The sequence below is a fragment of the Seriola aureovittata genome, chromosome 14, assembly GCF_021018895.1.
Source record: "Seriola aureovittata isolate HTS-2021-v1 ecotype China chromosome 14, ASM2101889v1, whole genome shotgun sequence".
Lineage (NCBI taxonomy): Eukaryota > Metazoa > Chordata > Actinopteri > Carangiformes > Carangidae > Seriola > Seriola aureovittata.
This window is the reverse complement of record NC_079377.1, coordinates 13,199,657-13,218,488: the sequence shown is the minus strand read 5'-3', so window position 1 is coordinate 13,218,488 and position 18,832 is coordinate 13,199,657. Positions and strand designations below refer to the sequence as shown.

At 42.3% G+C, this 18,832-nt stretch overlaps 1 protein-coding gene and 1 long non-coding RNA gene across 2 annotated transcripts in view; one reads left to right on the top strand and one right to left on the bottom strand.

Moving 5' to 3' along the window:
- The window catches only part of LOC130181096 (uncharacterized), a 56,619-nt gene that overhangs the window by 27,897 nt on the left and 9,890 nt on the right, over positions 1 to 18,832 (top strand). The gene's annotated exons all lie outside the window — the stretch shown is intronic.
- On the bottom strand, positions 4,580 to 18,463 carry sfrp5 (secreted frizzled-related protein 5). Its single transcript, XM_056394866.1, has 3 exons — positions 17,470 to 18,463; positions 10,343 to 10,420; positions 4,580 to 6,198 (listed from the first exon to the last, which is right to left on the bottom strand). Exons 1-3 carry the CDS (start codon positions 18,020 to 18,022, stop codon positions 5,870 to 5,872), a joined length of 960 nt encoding a protein of 319 aa, XP_056250841.1. The 5' UTR covers positions 18,023 to 18,463; the 3' UTR covers positions 4,580 to 5,869.

The window sequence follows — 18,832 nt, the reverse complement described above, 5'->3', positions numbered from 1 at the left end:
TAGCTTGCGAGTCCACAGATTTGCTGTCATTGTAAAGTTATCTGGTTATCTTTGTTAGTTACTTCGCCATCTACAGTTTAGAACCCAAAATACTTCCACATACTACTTCTCAGATGCTTTGCTGTCATGGTTGTCCTCTCAGGAAAGCTTCGCTTGTAGGTGTCCTCCATTTTTGTAGCAAACAACATAACATTACTACCTTAGTTTACCTATAGGTCAATAGGGCGTGCCATAGGTCAAGCTGATAGTGAAGTTTTAGAGCGCCCTCTGCTGGATATCAAGACAAACTACTTTAAATGATCTGTTTTACAACGTTTAAGTTTTCAATCAAACTTGTCATTCCAGTTTAAATAAGAACTTTTTTACCCATGTTGGAATGAATAATCAAATTTCTAATAAAAAGTGACAGCTCTGATTCATATCGACCTTTGCAGGTGATTTCAAACACATTCTACTACTATTCTATTCTATTCTACTAGTACTTCACTAAATGGTCAGTTGAAGTGGCCATATACAGGGGTTTTCCCCTCTGCTAATGAGAAATGGCATGACACTGACATTAGCCACCTTCCTGTCAAATTAAAGTCACAAGAAGAAAGAAGCTCCAGCGATTTCAACACTTGCACTTATCTGACTATATTCTTAGTCTGGCTTTTTTTTTTTCCAGCCGCTTCAAGTACATCACAGTATCACCAAACAGGAAAAATAAGATAGATGCAATCAGATTAGTGATATGTGGTGATAACAGGAGTGCATGTATGTGGCTAAACATAAACAAAATGTTACTTCTGCTCCTGGGACATCACCTGCCATGGCCTACACCTCAAATTCAGTGGTTCTCCTCCTGTGTGTGTGTGTGTGTGTGTGGTGTGTGAGTGTGTGTGTCGAGATAGGTGTGCTGGAGCCAGAGCAGACCCCACCAGCTGCAACCAGTTCCATAATCAGGACCTCTATAAATACTCGGCCCTGCCACCTCCACTCATACTCTTCACTTCGAGCCATAATTTACCCGTTCTTGATATTTTTGTGTCTAGTTCTTGTCGTTTGTCCTCTGAGACTCATCGTGTCACCCTCGTCTCCCCCACCTTGTCTGGTCAAGCCTCCTGCTCTGCCCCCGTCCCGCTGCTCTGCTCCGGATCCCTGCTTCCCTCACATGTGTGTGACAGCTACCTCGCTGAACTGCTGCTGCTCACATGAGTGTGTGTCCACCCTGCTACTATCTTTCAACAATACTCTTCTTGAAATCCTGCAGTGCTGTATGTCCTCAGGTTTGAAGACTGTCACATAACATTACATTTCTGCTCAATAGAATTTACCCACACAAAAAAAGGGCATGATGCCATCTTTCAGTTGTGGATATAGAAAAAATAAAATAAGTTTTGACCAGAACATTTTGACTTGCAAATCCACCAGAGCCAATGGGCTTCAACAGGAATGAATGGGAAACAGCAACTATTCACCGAACAAAAGTGCAACATGATCATATCATTTAGCAAAATAGAATGACACATTAGTTTGAATGTGAGTTTGTCACAGAGAGCCAAAAATGATCCCTTTGACACTGAGGAGCAGTGATTTAGTATTCCACATGTGTTGTCTAATAGTTTAAACTCCATGTTGCATCGTTTTAGAAATGGCATTACTGAAACCGTCCTGCTTCATCATTTATATTCATTATGACTGAGAAAATTACTCAGCTAGCTGAAAGTGGCTTTTTAGCCTGAGCAGGTTTGAATGTAAATGAGAACAGTGTTGTGGAAAGCAGCCTTTCCCTGTGTGTGTACCACATGTAGAAAGTTGCTCTGACTTTATTATAGGGAGAAAATGATTCCCTGGCTTGCTCTAGGCCTTTTTGAGGGCGTCTTACACACACATACACACACACACACAACAAAACGCAACATCTTTAATGCATTTTACTGAGCATGGCAGGCCAAGGCTCGGAGCCAGTACAGTCCTTCTGTCCATGTGCTGCTGTTTCCATCCTCTCTCACTCTCTTCTTCTAAATGAATGTCCAACTCTCGCTGTCCTCCCTTCCTGCAGACAGGTGGTCTAGAGGTTCAGACCAGACGGATGTTGGCTTACTTTCTAATGCTGCTTTAATGGTGCCTTGTGTGGTGGGTAGAGAGAGGCATGCTGCAGCTAATAGAAATTCTTCTGACTCTCCAGGTTGTTATATAATGGTCTCTTTCTGTTGAGGTAGACTAGTCAAATCTGATTAACGTGCGTATGAGCATGTACGTGTGTTCATGTGCTCACCGGTGTGCAAGTGTGTGTCCATGTCCGCATTCATGTTTTAGTTAAAAATAAGTAAAAAATTGAATCAAATATTGAGATTATTCCAACTTGTACTGATAAACTTATGTTATCTGAAAAGTAGCAAAAAGATCTTTTAAATCTGCCTTGTTCCCATAAATGAGACAACCTAATACCTTGTTCAAAGACAATGAAGATTAAAACATCAACAGTAAATGTCAGGCTTCTTTTGTCTGTTGCCCAGAAGAGGGCTTCCTTCCAGATTCTTTCTAAAATGCTTTCTTGGTGCATTGTGAAAACTAGAGCGAAGTTACAAAATCAAATTTTCAATATTGGGTCAGTGTATAATTGTTCTTTATTGGCCATAATTTATAAAGAAATCAAATAAAACCATATTGATAAAGAGATTTGAGATTACTGGAGGAGATCAGCATTTCACAGCCACTGGTCTCAGTGTTGGTATGTGTAAAAATATACTGTAAATCTGATTTACAGTGCACACATTCAGGCATTATTAGCTCATTTCAAAAATATTTTCTCAAATACTGAAAAAAGTGGTTGGAAGTCGATCACACCCTTCTCTCTGGGTTGTTTAAAAGAAATTATGGAAAACAAGTGGGTGGGTGAGGGAAAATATGAAAAAGCAAATGACACCATTAAGTCGTAGAATGTGCAGTATATGATAATGCATGACTTAATATAAATATTTTCACTCAAGTGTTTTGAGTGACTGTTGAGGTGTGCGTGTGTGTGTGTGTGCACGTGCGTACACGTGCATGTGCGCAGGTGACACCCAGACAGACGGCCACTATTCAGCTGTGAAAAAGGTGCTGCTTATCAGCACACTGCAATAAAAACAGACAATGTGGCCATTCTTCTACAGTTTGTGTTTGTGGGAGAGAGGGATGTGTGTGTGTGTGTGTGTGTGTGTGTGTGTGTGTGTGTGTGTGTGTGTGTGTGTGTGTGTGTGTGTGTGTGTGTGTGTGTGTGTGTGTGTGTGTGTGTGTGTGTGTGTGTGTGTGTGTGTGGTGGGCCTACTTTTCTGTAACCAGTCAGTGTTATAGCTCATGTATGTTTGATAGAAATTATATTTGTTTGAACTGAGGTCTCATTGGTGGAAAGCGTGTCACTGGTCCCTCATCAGGCCCTTATTAACTACATGAAGTGACCTTTGTGGAGGTGCTGATGGGTGCCTGTAGGACCCAGCCAAGTTTCTCTCTTGGCTCCTTTTTCACCTTCCGTTTTTTTTTTTTTTTGTCTTCCCCCACTTTGAGTGCACCGATGTGCCACATCTTGCTTTATGAAAGCTGCTTGTCATTCCCCTCTCAGCTGGATGTAGTCTACTGCATGAGAGCTGAGTCAGCCCTAAAAGAGGGCTCAACACTTTCCAACAAATCCCTCTTCACCTCAGTGGAATTTGAATTTCTAGCTAAGTGTTTATCGCTTTTGATCACTCACAGAGAATTTGTAAGTTTTGAAGTCTCCAATAAAGGCTTATTTCTACTCATTATCCCTGTCCCCTCCTGTTTCTGTCATTCCACGGCCTAGAAACAGAGTGTGCACTATCTCCACCATCAGTTGGAAATCGGTCATCACTCTGCTGGCATTCATGCTTCAAACAGTGTCCAAAACTCTCCACATTCTGGGAAATATGGGCGGAAGACAATAAACATTGTACAGTGTTACAATTGATCCATCTTGCATTTTGGAGAGCAAAGTTGCCAGATCTTTTTATTTCAGTGAATTAGTTGTGCGTGCGTTGTGATTAAACGCTGGGCGGTTTTGATCAAGTTGGTCTGTTGCATTGCAGCCTGCTGTCTGTCTGCGTCACCCCTTTACTCTTTTGTAGCCCAGGCTTTGTGTAAAGCTGAGGGCCCAGTGTGGATCTGGAGGATTTTGGCATTGCACAGAGCGCAGTTGAGGTTTCACTTCTTTCTTCCCTTTGAGAGGAGAACTGGAGGTGCATGGCATCGTGCATTTTCACAATCCTTTGTGTTTGTGGAAAAATGTTAACTTAGTTTAGGTCTGTTAAACACTTAGCTCAATTTAATTTTCCACTTTTTTTTTCTTTTTAAATTTCATGGAAACAATTTGATCTATAAAAAGTATAAAATGCAAAAAACTTTGAGTCACTTTTCTGATTTTAAATGAAAAATAAAAATTTTTAAGCCTTACAAATACCCAGGAACCTACTAGGACTATGTGTTTTCTCAACCAAGCTTTTTCCAGGTGGTTAAGTCAGAAAAAGATTATTTTTTATGATGATTTTGTACATAGTGGTTTAATCGTGGTGGTAAAGAAATAGCACATTTCAAAGAGGTCTTCTTTATAAAAATTTCAAATATATTTTATTCATTTACTTTTTTGTAAAACAAAGATGTATTTCAGTAACAGAACTACTTACAGGTTAACTGATTAGAAAATATTGTCAAAGTTAAAATTTCATCTCTTATTGCTACGGCAACAGTGAATTCAGGTGCTATGTCTGTATGTATGATTTCTGCTTTCATACCATAGAAGTTTAACTGAAGCAATTAAAAAAAAAAATGTAAGTACAAAAAAAAGAAACATTTGAAAAGTGATAGTGAAAAATAGCGAGTACCAGAGACTTATCAACCCAACAAGGTTCTGTCCAGAGTCTCTTTCTCTCTCTTTCTTTCTCTTTTATTCTCCACTTGTTTTCAGGAAGATGTCTTCTTTACCTTAACTTCCTGCTCTCTCCAATTCAAAAAGAAAAAAGTATTCAAGTTTCCCTCTTTCAGGCCGCAAAAAAACGGTGCTGTACAAAGTCAGTGGAAGCATCATCCAGTCCGCCAGTCTGTCTCGTTCCGTCTTCTTCCCCAGCAGGGATAAAAGAAAAAAAGCCCAGTTTTCTAATAATCTAGTATTCATCTGAATTACCTACTTTTTACATTATTAAAACACACAGTTAAGTAGATCATCTACATTTCTCTGCTTTGATGTTGTTCCTCGGAGCTCTGTGCCAGCATGTGCACTGGCCCATTGCACAGCCCACATGTACTGTAGCGTATCATTTCTGTCAGCTCTTCTTACACTGAAACAAACCCTGCATTCCCACTCAGCTCCCTTCTCATTCTGTCTGCCTGTAATCATCACATTATCAAACATGTTTTCCCTCCGATAGTTGCCTCAAATCTTTATGCTCCCATTTCTTAATGCTACTGTTTTATTGATAAAGTTGCTGTAAGACATACAAGTGATTGGTTCTACTATATCAGAAAAGGAAAGAATTAAATTGCAAAGGGAAGATGAAAATGTCTTTTTTTTCTTCCTAATTGTTATAAATCTGCGGTTTCTTTGGGACTTTTATTATTTGGAGGGAAGTGCAGAATGTGCAGCTTTTCGCCTCTCCAACATTAATATGTCAGATTCAGAACGACCCCCTCGACTACCTGATTCATGATAAAGCTGAGAAAATAAAAGCTTGACCACCCTGCAGCCCGTTGCAGGACTATTTCGTGGGCTGATAAAAGATTCTGCAGGGATCTGGGGTTCAGGGATGCATTAGTGGAACGAGAATTAGGATCTATGTGAAACGGGGTGGAGTGTGGGAAGCGATTGTGGACTCTGCGAGCGGCACGGCGGGCCACGTCACTGGAAGACGGTGTGGTAGGTGGGACACTGATGGGACTTCATGTATTTGATGGCAAACTTGAGCTCCTTGCTCTTCTTATCCCACTTGTGAATGGACATGAGCAGAAGTTGCTGGTCCACTTTGCGGCCCATGATGAGGAAGTTGGAGCCCAGGCTGTCCAGCTGGGAGCATGGGCAGTTGGCGCCGTTCTTGATGTACAGGGTCAGTTTCTTCAGGTCCTTCTTCCTTAGCACGCCCTGCTTCAACACTTTCTTTTTCTTTTGTGCTGCAATCAGCTTCCGGTCTCCCTTCTCTTTCTTCACCTCCTTAATTTTCATCTTGAGGGCTGAGGAAGAAGAGAGGAAGAGATATTTTAACTCTTATTCTCTATAAAACAGATATTTACACCCAGAAGCTGTTACTGTGTCACTCTGATTCCTCTATTACTCGCAGCTGAGACTTTGCTTCTTCCTGCAGGAACATCACTGAGCTCTTTGCTTGCCAAAGAAGAAGCTATTTTACACCTCTCCTGGGTATTATCATTTAACCTCTCCCACAGCGTACAGAAATTGCATCCTGTGGTTTTTTTTTTTTGTGTCTGACTTCTTGGGGAAAACCCATAAACGACAAGGAGGACATGTTTTTGGAAGTAAAACAAAAGCTAGTTTTAAAGTTCTCCAATGTAAGTTCAAGTCAAATCACAAGTCCTCCTCAACATGTTGCAAGTCAAGGTGCAAGTGCTGACCCTTAAATGATGTGGCAATTAAAATTGTTGTTTGATTGTATCAGGTCTTTTACAAGGTCGAAGCTTGACTTGATTGTTTTTGTTGTGAGCGACGTCTTGTCTCAAGTCAAATCTCGCAGCAGTCAAGTTCAGGTCAAGTTTCTAGTTGTTATTTTTGCGCCTTTCTATTCATTTGTGTATTCAGTTGTATATCTTTAAGCAAAAGTACAGAACAGACCTCTGTGCACAGTTTTCAGTATATGTGGAGTTTGGTTACAGCAAACTCAGGTCTATCAACCTAATGAACCACTGAGTTGTATCTCCCGTTGAGATTCATGTTTATTAGTTCATATTTTTAAATTTAAAAGATTAAAATTGAACTGTCAGGCCTTTGAGAGTGGAGTTCTCTGGGTGAACATTTTGACAGGTGAAATCAATCATGGGCAGGGCAAAGGCGCAGGGTTGGAATGAAACATCGCTATGTACCCATGCCTGCTGGAAGATCGCCATTTCACTTCTCGCCTGCTTGTCTACAGTTGCATAAACACCCCTGGGTGCACTCTGATACGTATACATGTGAAGTGATAGCATGTTCAAGAAGGAATGTGTGTGTTGAATTGCCTTTCATCCACGTCCTGATTCACGTCCAGCTCCCTCACTGAGGACGTGTGTTTATGTGCTGCGTTTGCGTGCCGACATACCTGAGCGCGTGTGTACTTTTGTGAATGACTGTATTCATGTATGTGTGTGTTCAGCAAAGATAGGAAGGATAAAATCATTTCCCTCCCTGCTTCACTTCGAATGCCCACCCGTATTCAGGTATATTCACTTATAAGTGATCCAGTGGGGCCCACTGTAGCCTGGCCAGTATCCCTGTGACAAGCTGCGCCCACGTCGGTACACAAAGTCACTGTCTCTAAAGTCAGCAGAGGGTATAAGCAGATGGAAAGAAAATGAGAGAGAAGTGAGTGTGTTGTCATTTTGAGGTTAAACAGGTTTCCCTCTAAAGCTTAAGAAAGCAGCCTCTCCCACTGTACTGAGCAGGTGTAGGCTGTTTCCTGCCAGACCGTCGTCCCAGCCGCTTTTCTTTTCTACTCTAGTTATTTTTTCCGTGCTGCTGGGTGCTGTGGTGGGACATTTCCTGGTGGTCTGAGGGTCGTCTTGGCCTGCGCCACGATCAGCGATAACATAACAGTCAGGAATGATTTGACCGGCCTCTTGCATCACCTCACCTGTGTGTGCGACGGCTACATGAACTGCTGCGGCTCGCAGTGTGTGTCCACAGCGTTGCTTCTGCAGCGCTGCTCCTGCTGGCCCTTGTATTTCTACATTGAGATTGCCTTTGATAATGCCACCAATAATAATGTGGTCAGAAAAGTGAAGACTGAAATCTGAAAGCAGTCAGGTGATTTTTGTTTACCCTCGTTCAGAGCAGTAGAAAACTTCTGCCATTCACCTCATTTTCTGTTAACTTATTGACGTAATATAGCTTTTTATAGCCGACATGGGGTTTTACACTATGACTATATAGTACATATGTAGCTCCTCTTTTTCCTTTAATAACATGCAATTTCTAAAATGGGTAAAACATTTTTTAGAATGTACAATAATATTTATAATTGAACATATTTTTTTCATATTTGTTGCTGACTCACAAATTTTTGTATCTTGTAATCTGGATCATTTCCCTCCCAGATGAACATACTGGCCAAATGTATAACCAGTTAGGGTTAGTCCATAACATTAGCAGTCTGATGGTTTGTGTGAGGGTGTCCTGGGATGGAGTCAAATTCCCGCCCTGAATTATTGTTTAGGTCCGCCCCTGGCTGGATGGTACAAGGAATGCGGAGAGATCAGACATCAAAAGTAGACCGTAACAAAACACGAAGTTCAAAATGCTCTGAGGGTAAATAGTGTCCAAAGATGAATAGGTAATAACATTCATGAGGCGCGAGATCAAACTTTAATCAGCTATCGCCCTATAGAATAACACCGTAGAGTCATTCTTGCCTTGATCTCCAAATCCATACATCACGGTTATCTCGACTTTTATTTACTCATCCTCATGTCTCATGTACTCACATAAATTCGTGGCCAATAAAGCGTCCAACTATCTGCTTTCACATGTAATCATGTTTCATTCTAATGAACACAAAGAATCTGTGTTTTGCTTTCTGATCCTCGAAAAAACACCCTCACGTTAAAGGATAGAGACATGCAATCCTGCAATTAATCAGTCAAATAAACATCTGTGATTAGGTAAAGTCATGATTAATTACAGAGGGTGAGCCTATGTTTTGGCAGCAGCTCAAAGTGTGAGCAATGTGCACCGAGACGTATTTTGTTGTTGTTGTTGGATGTGATGTGTCGGGTGTTTATTAATTTATTATTTATAACGGGTCGTGGTCTGTATATTCGGGACATTTCGGAGGTGTGGGTAATCACCAGAAGATAGATTAAACTCCTGTCCTCTGTGGGACACTACAGCATAGAAATATGGTTTTCAGCTCCGATCTTGCCGCACTTCATTTTCAGTCACACTATTATCACTAATCTGCTGAGAAACATAAGCCATGTTTCCCAAGGTTATGAGTTGTTGTTTTTTTTTTTTTTTATCACAATTTCTAGTTTAGTGTTTCGAATCTTATGACCAGAGAAAATGGAGAACAATATGTCATTAACTCTAGAAACTGGGGCAACAGTCCATGCAAGCAGAAACTCATCTGCTGCGGAGTACGATGGGCCAAAAGCCTCGATGAGCAGAAATAATGAAATAATTATGTTCTGGCTTCGCGCACGGGTCATTACTGTGGTGAACCTGAACTGCTGGAGAGTGGAAAGTTTGGAAATTGGTGTTGAATGGACGCTGGGGACTGGAAGCTGTTAAATCAATTTATCAGTTTATAAGAAGAAAAGAGGGAATAATTAATGTGCTTTGCTTGTTCATGTCGGTGCTCACTTTGAGCATTTTCTACAAACACTTGCCAGGAGAAACAAGATCAAAACTGAAACGATAAATTTATACTTCAATAAACAAAATATTAAGGCATTTTTAAATGAATAACTTTTTACACTGCATAATATTTTAATGATTGATGATTTTTTTTTATTGAAAATGTGTGTGTGTGTGCGTGCGTGCGTGCGTGCGTGCGTGCATGCGTGAATTTGTATGAAGGATAGAGTTATTTGATTGTTGTAATCCTGCTATTACTTTTACTCTCCTACACAATGTAATGATATTAGCATCCAGGTAGACATGTAACAAACTACTGCTTTCAGAGTATCTTTCTCCCAAGCCAAAACACATTTTCTGATGGATTAATGATGGCACATACTGGTGCCTTTCAACTGCTTTCCTCAAACAACTTGTGAAAAGACTTGTAACTCCTGATGAAGCCTGTGGCGAAATGATTTGTTCGCACGGTTACACGGTTTTTGATAAATATAAAACTACAAGTGGTGTTCACAATGCAGTTGTACTGTGTTGCTTGCAGTCACTCACAAACTGTTTTATTTATATTCAGCAAGCTACAGATTTTTGCAGGTTCAGGTATTTTCAGACCAGCTGAGACCAAACTAAGCAGTCAGTAGCGCCACCTACAGGCAAAGAAGGCAATAGCTGCTGCAACATCTGCTCCACCTTCAGGCAGTGAATGTTACAACTGTAGGTTTCTTTTTTTTTCCTATTTAGGGCACCACAAAGTAAACTGCCCTGTACTACACTCTATAAATGTCTATGCAGGTCTTTTCAATTGCTCGTACTTACCAAAGTCACTAGCGCAGTAATGCTCCATGATGTTGTCCGCTTTTAGCTCGTTGTCACACGGAGGGCACACCTTCGACACTGAGGGGAGAGGAAAATAATTACTACACTGAATCATATTTCATTTGGTGCTATTAAGGCCCGGATTAGCTAATATCTAACAGCTGAGTTGAGGTCATTGTTAGTCAAGTGCAGTCAGCAAAACCAAAGCCGTGTCAGTATGAAATCGTTAAGCCCTGACCACTTTTGAGGCACTTATTTGCAGCCCCCCTCCTCTTGTCAGAGGCTATTTGCCGTGGAGCGAATATATAGTCCAGCAGTCTGACTGATGTTTGCCCTGCAATTACATTGGAGAAAATGTTTTTATTCTGGCCGTTGTATATTTTGGTGGTGCACGCGTGGTCTTGGCTGTGCAGAAAGGTAAACGCTGCGGCAGGAGCAGCTGAACACGGTGAAAAGTGATTCAGTACACACACACAGCCAGCATTTAGGCCACACAGCAACCACACATTGTGAAACAGCGAGGGGAAACCAAAGCAACAAGTTCGGTTTATTTTTAACTCTGAATTTATGGTCATGCTTGCTTTGCTCAAAAGCATGTTTGGCCTCACTGACTTTGATTTAGGACTTTGTGATTGTTGTTATTGTGCACCTCCACAGTGGGGACACAGCGTGAGAGAGCAGAAATGCAGCCCTTACATTAAGTCTTTTATTTGTTTATTGCTAAATCTCGCTTGTTCACTTTTACGCTCATGTATACCGTAGGAAACTGTCAAAATATGCTTGGATATATGATTTATTATCGTCACATTTTGAGCAAATATTCTGTCTCACTTCTATCACCCACGCCACTTTCAAAACTTGCTTTCAGAGACTTCAATCTCTTTTTTCTCAGACACACAAACACACACAGACATGCTTCATACTACCTTGCAATTTTCTCAGAAGGCTCTTCAATATAAAACTTTATTATGACAATTACTACATAAACTCCATGTAATCCCAGAGGGGCTGGTTGTACACATCTAATATCAGTCCACTCATGCACGAAACGGAGCCTTGGGCCAAATGAAAGAACAAGGTATATTAGAAAAGGTCAGGGAGAGAAGGATGTGGTAGTGTATAGAAATCTTTTTCTCCACACCACGTATACACACCTACAGGGCAGAGAAATATGATTATAGCTCTCTCTTTTCCTCTGTGTCACACTTACAAACACGCACTCGTGCGAACACACACACACACACACACACACACAGAGGACTATCCTAGCCCAGTCCAGCCCCTGGGTTAAAAGTCAGGGTTCAAAGGTTATCACCTCAGCCCAAACCTCAGCGTCTGCGCAGATAATGAGAGGGGTCAAAGTGTAGCATGCTTCGCTGCTCGGGTCGTGGGGAGGTGAACCCCCTAACCACTGCTGAGTGTATGTGTGTGCGCGCTCGTATGTCGGAGGGAGTTGAACCATGTTCATGTAGAGTTACTGCCAGTTTTCTCCTCTGAGGGTTCCCATGCTTTCACAGGCGGGAAACCTGCGAGGCCTACAGGGTCAGGCCTCTAATTGTCTGGTGTTGACAAGAAGACTGGGACAAGAGCATGGAAACACACACACACACACACACACTCACACGCGCACACACACAGAGATCAAGAGACGCCAAAACTGCTCTGGATTTCTCTTGTTTTGAATGATTCCCTTGAAGCTGTTACGTCTTATTCAGACTCCACAGGCATTCATTCTGGTTTCACAGGGGTGGTATGTTGGCTGGAGGCCCAGCTGTGCTGATGCCAGAGCATGTGTCAGGAGAGTGCAGCCCCTCCATGAAACTTAGTTGAGCTTGGACCGACAACCACCGTTTGAATGCCGCGGAGAAATCAATTAAGCGATGACTGCCCTCATCACTTTCCCTGTCGGGGGAATCACCGTTCTGTTCTGATGAGAATCATTGCTGCGTAGCCTGGTGTGTTTTTTTTTCCTGGACACGTTTCTACTCAGCAAATATTTTGACATTAGGTCATTAATGTACTTTTACCATCAACTCAAAGCAGCTTAGGAATTTTTTTTTTTTTTTTTTTTTTTTTTTTTTTTCCCAAACCATGCCATGTGATTAAATTGTGAATATCACGTTCTTGCTTCAGTTGACTTTGGACTTGACTACCTCTTGTCTGCTGCACTTCGTCATTTACATGCTGGATTATAGACTTAATAACAGAAACATTAATGTTCCCGATCACAGTGAAGAATGTTATAATATTGTCTGAGGATGAGGAGCCAGTGATTGAGGATAAGAGGAGAAGAATGATGGGAGCAGAGTGCGTTGGGAGGTGCTCCGGTGGAAAGCCCTGCTGTTAATCTTCAAAGTGCAAGCCAGAGTGGAAATGACATACGGCAAGATTCCAGCAATTTAACTGCACAACTTCACTTAGTCATAGCTATGAGGTTAATATCACTTTCTCCATTTCAGTCTCTCTCGCCTGCTGTTCACTTAACCTGCTTTAGCTAGTGATGCTGATTGAAAACAGCAAAATGCAACAAAAATCTCCTCAGTATTACAAAGCAATTGTTGATCGAGCTTGAGAACACGTCTGATGTTAATGATAAAGATGTGAAAAGTCATTTGTCAAATAATGACACAGTTTTGGAATAGAAGGCCCCACAAAGAAGTGTTATTGTGCATCGATGTGAAAGATGTCTCTTAAATATTTGTCAGCTGTGAGCTCCAAAAACATGACATTACAATGATTTTATCATTATCATCATTTTGCTGTAATTAGTTGGTGCAATGGGGAGTTGTCTGTGTGTGTTTATTTAATTACGTAGTTTCAACAACATAAATTATGATCATTAATGAGTGGCCAAAAGTGAAAAACTAATTTACCAATCACAATTAATTCCTAAAAGACTCTATTTGCCATGACATGAAATTAAAGAATCCTTCTCATTCACTTCAAAAATTCTGTTGGGAACACAAGTCACATTTCATCATAGGCAACATTTCAAAAATTGGTTGAAAATCAACTTTATAGTCAGGTGAAATCTTGGTTACAGTATCTGCAAATTTATACATGTAGTGCTCACTTTTTCTGTCTCTTTCTCACACACACACACACACACACACACACTTCTTTATAAAAAAGATATCCAGATCTAACAATATCGTCATCTGATCCCCTGACGTGTCTTTAACCTCATCCCTTTCAGCCTGAGCATCACAACGACTTTTACGTTCCATTTAAAGTATGCGCGGGTCACTATCTCATGCCTCATTTGGGCCCTTTAAGTTACGAGCAGCAACACTTATGACATAAAACGGTGCTGTGCCGGAGATGAAATGCAGCGTGTGATTTATGTTGGAGGGCCTAACATCTGTTTAAATGCGGCATGCAGACAGACAGAGGAGGACTTAAACATGGCCCGCAGGCAGCCCCGGAGGCCTCTAAAACACAGCACGCTCCTTGCATCTGTAGGAATCCTATACAGAAGAAAAAATACATTCTCAAAAGGCCTAGGCAGTCTTCCATGCACAGACCATTGGATCACATTTTCCCTTTCATATAGCAGCCAAGGCCACATGAGTAGCGCCCATTGTGCTGCTGGGGACCTGACAGTGCTGCCCGTCTCCTTTAGCACAGTTGTAACTGACACTAGCCACATCAGTGAGTACAGCAAGGACAGACAATATCTTTCACACCACGCAATTTCAGCGACTTTCACAGGACAACGTGCGTATTGTCTCGGAGTGCATTTTCTGTGGAAACATGCAATTTGAATTATGGAGTTTACCCCATGCACTAAAGCAGAATCCTGCAGACGCTTATCGTACCGATTGATATACCGATGCTGACAGTAGATAAAGGTAACATCATTAAATCCATAAGGCGGAGTTGATGGGTGGCATTAACTGTGCTCTACCTGACAGAATGAGCTCAGCTGGCCTTTTTTCCTCCCTGGATGCCTGGGCCCTCTTTTGTCAGCAGTCTGCTTGTCTTCCCTGGTATAATATCTACAGACTTGTGTTTCACATAATCACACACCCCATGGGCCCCTGTTACACACACATATGCACACACATGCCAGAAATCGTACACACACACACACACACACACACACACACACACACACACACACACACACACACACACAACCTGAGCTCAGATGTTGGTGGTGTTCCTCTCAGTTTTGGCTATGACAGAGAGGTGGAAAGTGAATCTAACTCTGTACTGTTAGTTTCCACAGGAGCCCTCGAACCGTGCTATATCATGTAATTGCAGAATAGCTCAGATAGCATCGGCCCTCCCAGACAAGGAGAGCGGCAGGTAGAGGAGCACTTAATTCCTGTGATTGAATCAACTCGCCAAGGTCCACCTGGATTACCACGAGTCCTCATGTGATCCTGTGTGAAGAGAGCCGTCCATGTTCTTTAACACAGAGGGTTCCCAGGAAACTCACTTCTAAGAGTTCTTCTCTGAAATTCCTCTTTATTATTGCTGGCTGTGTTTGTGCATGTATGTGTGCACGTGTTTCTGCGCGCGTGTGTGTGCGTGTGTGTGTGTGTGTGTGTGTGCATCTGCATGCATGTGTGTGTGTGTTTTAGAGCCAAAAGCTTGTCCTCAGGATGGCCTCATCGGCACATCTGAGAATCTCTGGTTCTTAACAAAATGTCAGTGACTGAGCCTCCGGGCTAGAAGTGATACGGGTTCACTCTCAGTTTTAAAAACACACACACATACACAAGCAAGCAGTCTAAATTGAATTTTCAAACTTAACCAAAATTCCAATTTTGGTTTATTCTTTTAAAAAAATCATTCAACACATTCATCTCTTTCCTTTTTGCATGAGATCCCTCTATATGTTTGCACTGATCTCGACTACCACTTCCTGTAATGTTGCCGCCTCTGATCGTTGTTTGATTAGATAGGATCAACAAACAGTGGCCTTTTTGAGGAGGTGACAGAAAAGGTTGAGGCTGCCTCCTTCTCAAGGAGCATGTAAAAGAATGAGTTATGGCTCTGCAGAGCCAAAATGTCACATAGTTGATACCAGTCCCACAAAAACAGAGCAGCCATTTTCCCTAATGGAATAAGTCAGCTCTGCGTGAATTCATCAGAGAATCCTCCAATGATCTTTTCCCACTTTTTGTTTAAATTTTTCTTATCAGCCTAGATTGTTAGATATCAGCATACTGTGAACAGTACTGATAAAATGCAAACATATGTCCAACAACTTATGATTGTTGAATAAGTATAATATGTCAAAGAATAGCTCAAGTTAAGCATTTACTCTTTAAATGAAGTATCATGCAGGAACCCTTCAAACAAAGTGGAAGAAATATGTCAATAAATGGTTAAAGGTAAGAATTGGAATATAGGGGAATAACAAACTGTTTTCTTTGAGTCCTTATTGAAAGCAGAGAGGCGGACACTTTTTATGCTGCAGGAAGCAGCTTTTCTCCTCTCCTGCGCACTGTCTGCCTCTCTTTACTCTCCCGCTTCCCCCTCTTTTCATTCCTCTCCATTCGCCTCTCTCAGGGACAATCAGACTTTAGCCAGTCCCTTTCTCTGCCTGCCTCTCTTGTCCTGTCATGTCGACTAATTAGTGGGAGCTCAGTAATTGGCCTTCTAGCTAATTGGCCTGCTGGCTGCCAGACGCAACAAAGGCTGAGCAGGCTGGGACACAGTGGGGACTGTCCCCCTGCACTGACTAAAGTCCCTCATCAACTCCCTCTCTCCCCCTCTCAGCACTGACTGCTTTTGTGAAGAGGGCTGCTTAAGTAGTCCCGGTGCACATACACACACACATGCACACACCTACTGCTCTATCTAGTTCCCACTCTCAGCCCCTCACACCTCACGATTGGCCCATCTGTCCTCTCACTCGTCTGTAAAAAAAAATTATATAATATTTTCATTTTCTTTCTTTTTTTTTTTGTGAATCAGAGCTCTCTCACACCCTGCAGCGTGCCCATTTTTTTTTTTCCTAGGCTTTATTTGTTCATTTATCTACACTCTGCAGACCAGCCTGTGAGTTGCATGCAAGAAATAAGACCATCTCCATTAACTCAGTTGTTATATTGATTGATTAGCTGTTGATGGATGTCTGCTGATAAAGGCGCGTGTGTATGCATGTGCATGTGTGTCACCTTTTCGGGTTGAGATGTGTTTAACATCACAGTGCATTTATCTTAACTCAGTGACCGATCTGGCTGCCGGAGTCCCTCTGTCTCATGTGTCTCTCTCAGTCTGTCTCTGTCCCTCCCTGAGGCGTATGTAGATGGCAGGGAGCCTCCCTGAACTGAACTGTCCACTTACCCAAGAACTTTCCCCTGTAGCCTCTTCCTGCTCCCGTCTCCCTCCCTGACCTCCTCTGGATAGTCTCTCACTCAAACTTTCATCTGTCATGATTGCAGTGTGGGGAAACCATATGAGCCTCCCAGCCGTTTTCAGACTCTCACTGTTTCTGACTCTGCAGGCTCTTGAACACTCATCTGTCTTAGTAATGTTATTATGTTACATGAATCAAAGTCCTGTAATTTTCAATGCAGAGACAAACTCATTTGCTCTTCATTTGTTTTTCTTTGATAGTGTTTTAATTCTGCATTTGTGTCCGCACAACACAAGTCATATAGTATAGCAATAAGTTCAGCTTTTTTTTTTATTACCATTTCATTTTAAAACTGGTGCCTTATTTGAAATGCATGCTAATGTATGTATTGATATTGCTTACTAAAATGCAAGTGTTATACTTCATATTTAAAAACTAAAATTAGCACAATATAAACTATAGTTCAAACAGACTATTAACAATCAATACAGCATGTTTTTTTGTGCTGGAAAAGTTTTATTAAAGTTGTATTTATTGATTTATTATTTAACTTAAACTGGTTGTAATGTGGTTACTGAACTTGTCACATGAAATGTTGAATTTTTAGAGGTGATTAAAATTAGAAATTGTGCAAAATGTCAAGTTAACATGTTGCCAAAAACACATTTTATATGCTATAATTTCTACAAGTGACTCTTTCAAGGCCCATACTAAAATTTAATGTGTGTGTATATGTTTACACTTTAGTGTGTGAGTATGCTTGAATGAAGGTGTGTGTCAGAGTGGGTGTATGTGTACACAGCTGCCGTACCTGGTGGCTGGGTCGCATGGTTCCCAGTGAACTGCATGGGGATGCAGAGGTCGTTATCAATGGGGAACTTATCGCAGGTCAGCATCTCCGGCCAGGGGAATCCATAGGTCTCCATCACTGGAGCACAACTGTCCCTCACAGCCTCACACAGCGAGCGGCAGGGATAGATGGGCCTGTCCAGGCACACAGGTGCAAACAGCGAGCACAGGAAGACCTGGGTATCAGCATGGCACCGTTTGGCCAGGAGTGGCACCCAGCTGCCCGCCTGCTGCTTGACTTCTGGCATGGTCTCGTGATCCAGGAGGTTGGGCAGCCTCATCTTCTTGTAGCCCACATTGTGGCACAGGCGCAGGTCAGCTGGTATGTCCACACACTGGGGCTGCTTGGTGTAGAAGCGGCCATTGTGGAAGTTGTCCGCCTGCCAGCTGTAGTAGTCGTACTCATCTGCGGCTGAGACGGTGAGGAGGAGGAGGGAGAAGAGCGACAGGCCCAGTGCCAAGCTGAAGGAGCCCTGGGTTAATGCCCACCTGTGGCTCTTTTGTCCGTGTGCCATGCCTCTCTGAGCTCGGACCAACAATTCAAGAAGGTTGTATCCAAAGTGTCCAAAGTAACTCAGTGACAACAAAATGCAGAGAGAAGAGAGGAATAAGTGGGGCAGGCGTACAAGCTGTAATCCCTTTTTTTCTCCTGAGTATGGATGCGGCGGATTGAAAACAAAAGTGTTTAATTCCCTTCTTCCCTGGAGAGTCAGCCCTCTAAGCCTCCTTGAAACACCTCCCTGTGTGTGTGTGTATATGTGCCTCAGGTGGAGTGGGGAGGCAGCAGTCAAGAAAGGGTGAGCACACAAGTAGGACTGCTTATTTCCTAACTTTCCCTGTTCACAATTTCTCTCTGTCCTTCCCTCTCCCTCTCTTCGAACTGTCTCCAGCCCTCCCCTGCTCTCTGTCTATCAGTCTGTAGCCGTAATGAGGAGTACCTAGGTTATAAGAGGCAGTGGTGGCTGCTTTCTGCTGCTGCCTGCCCCTTAGCAGGCTCCCAGACCACTCACCTTCCTACTGGCCTCCCCTGGACTCAGTCACCACAGCCTCAGCCAATCACAACCCTGGGGGAGGATCCCACTGGCCTTCAGAACACTCCTCCTGCCCCTTATCCTCGACAGAACCCCTCCTCTCGAACAAGTTAACATGAGAAACAGAGAGAGTGAGAATAAACGATGGCAAGTTTCTCCAGCTGTATTTTTTGGGCTCATTTCTTTAACATGCACAAGATTCTTTGATCATAAAGACAGCAAGCGTCCATCATCATCCTCTGAGTCATGCTGTTTTCATGAACTTTCTACCCCTCTTACATCTACCCATCCGAG

What these genes read in the sequence shown, in the direction of transcription:
- sfrp5 (XM_056394866.1), bottom strand. Translation starts at nt 18,022, where the DNA reads ATGGCACACGGACAAAAGAGCCACAGGTGGGCATTAACCCAGGGCTCC. An exon ending in CCATGCGACCCAGCCACCAG is followed by an intron (nt 10,421 to 17,469) that starts GTACGGCAGCTG and finishes CTCTCCCCTCAG; the next exon opens with TGTCGAAGGTGTGCCCTCCG. An exon ending in TTACTGCGCTAGTGACTTTG is followed by an intron (nt 6,199 to 10,342) that starts GTAAGTACGAGC and finishes CTTCTTCCTCAG; the next exon opens with CCCTCAAGATGAAAATTAAG.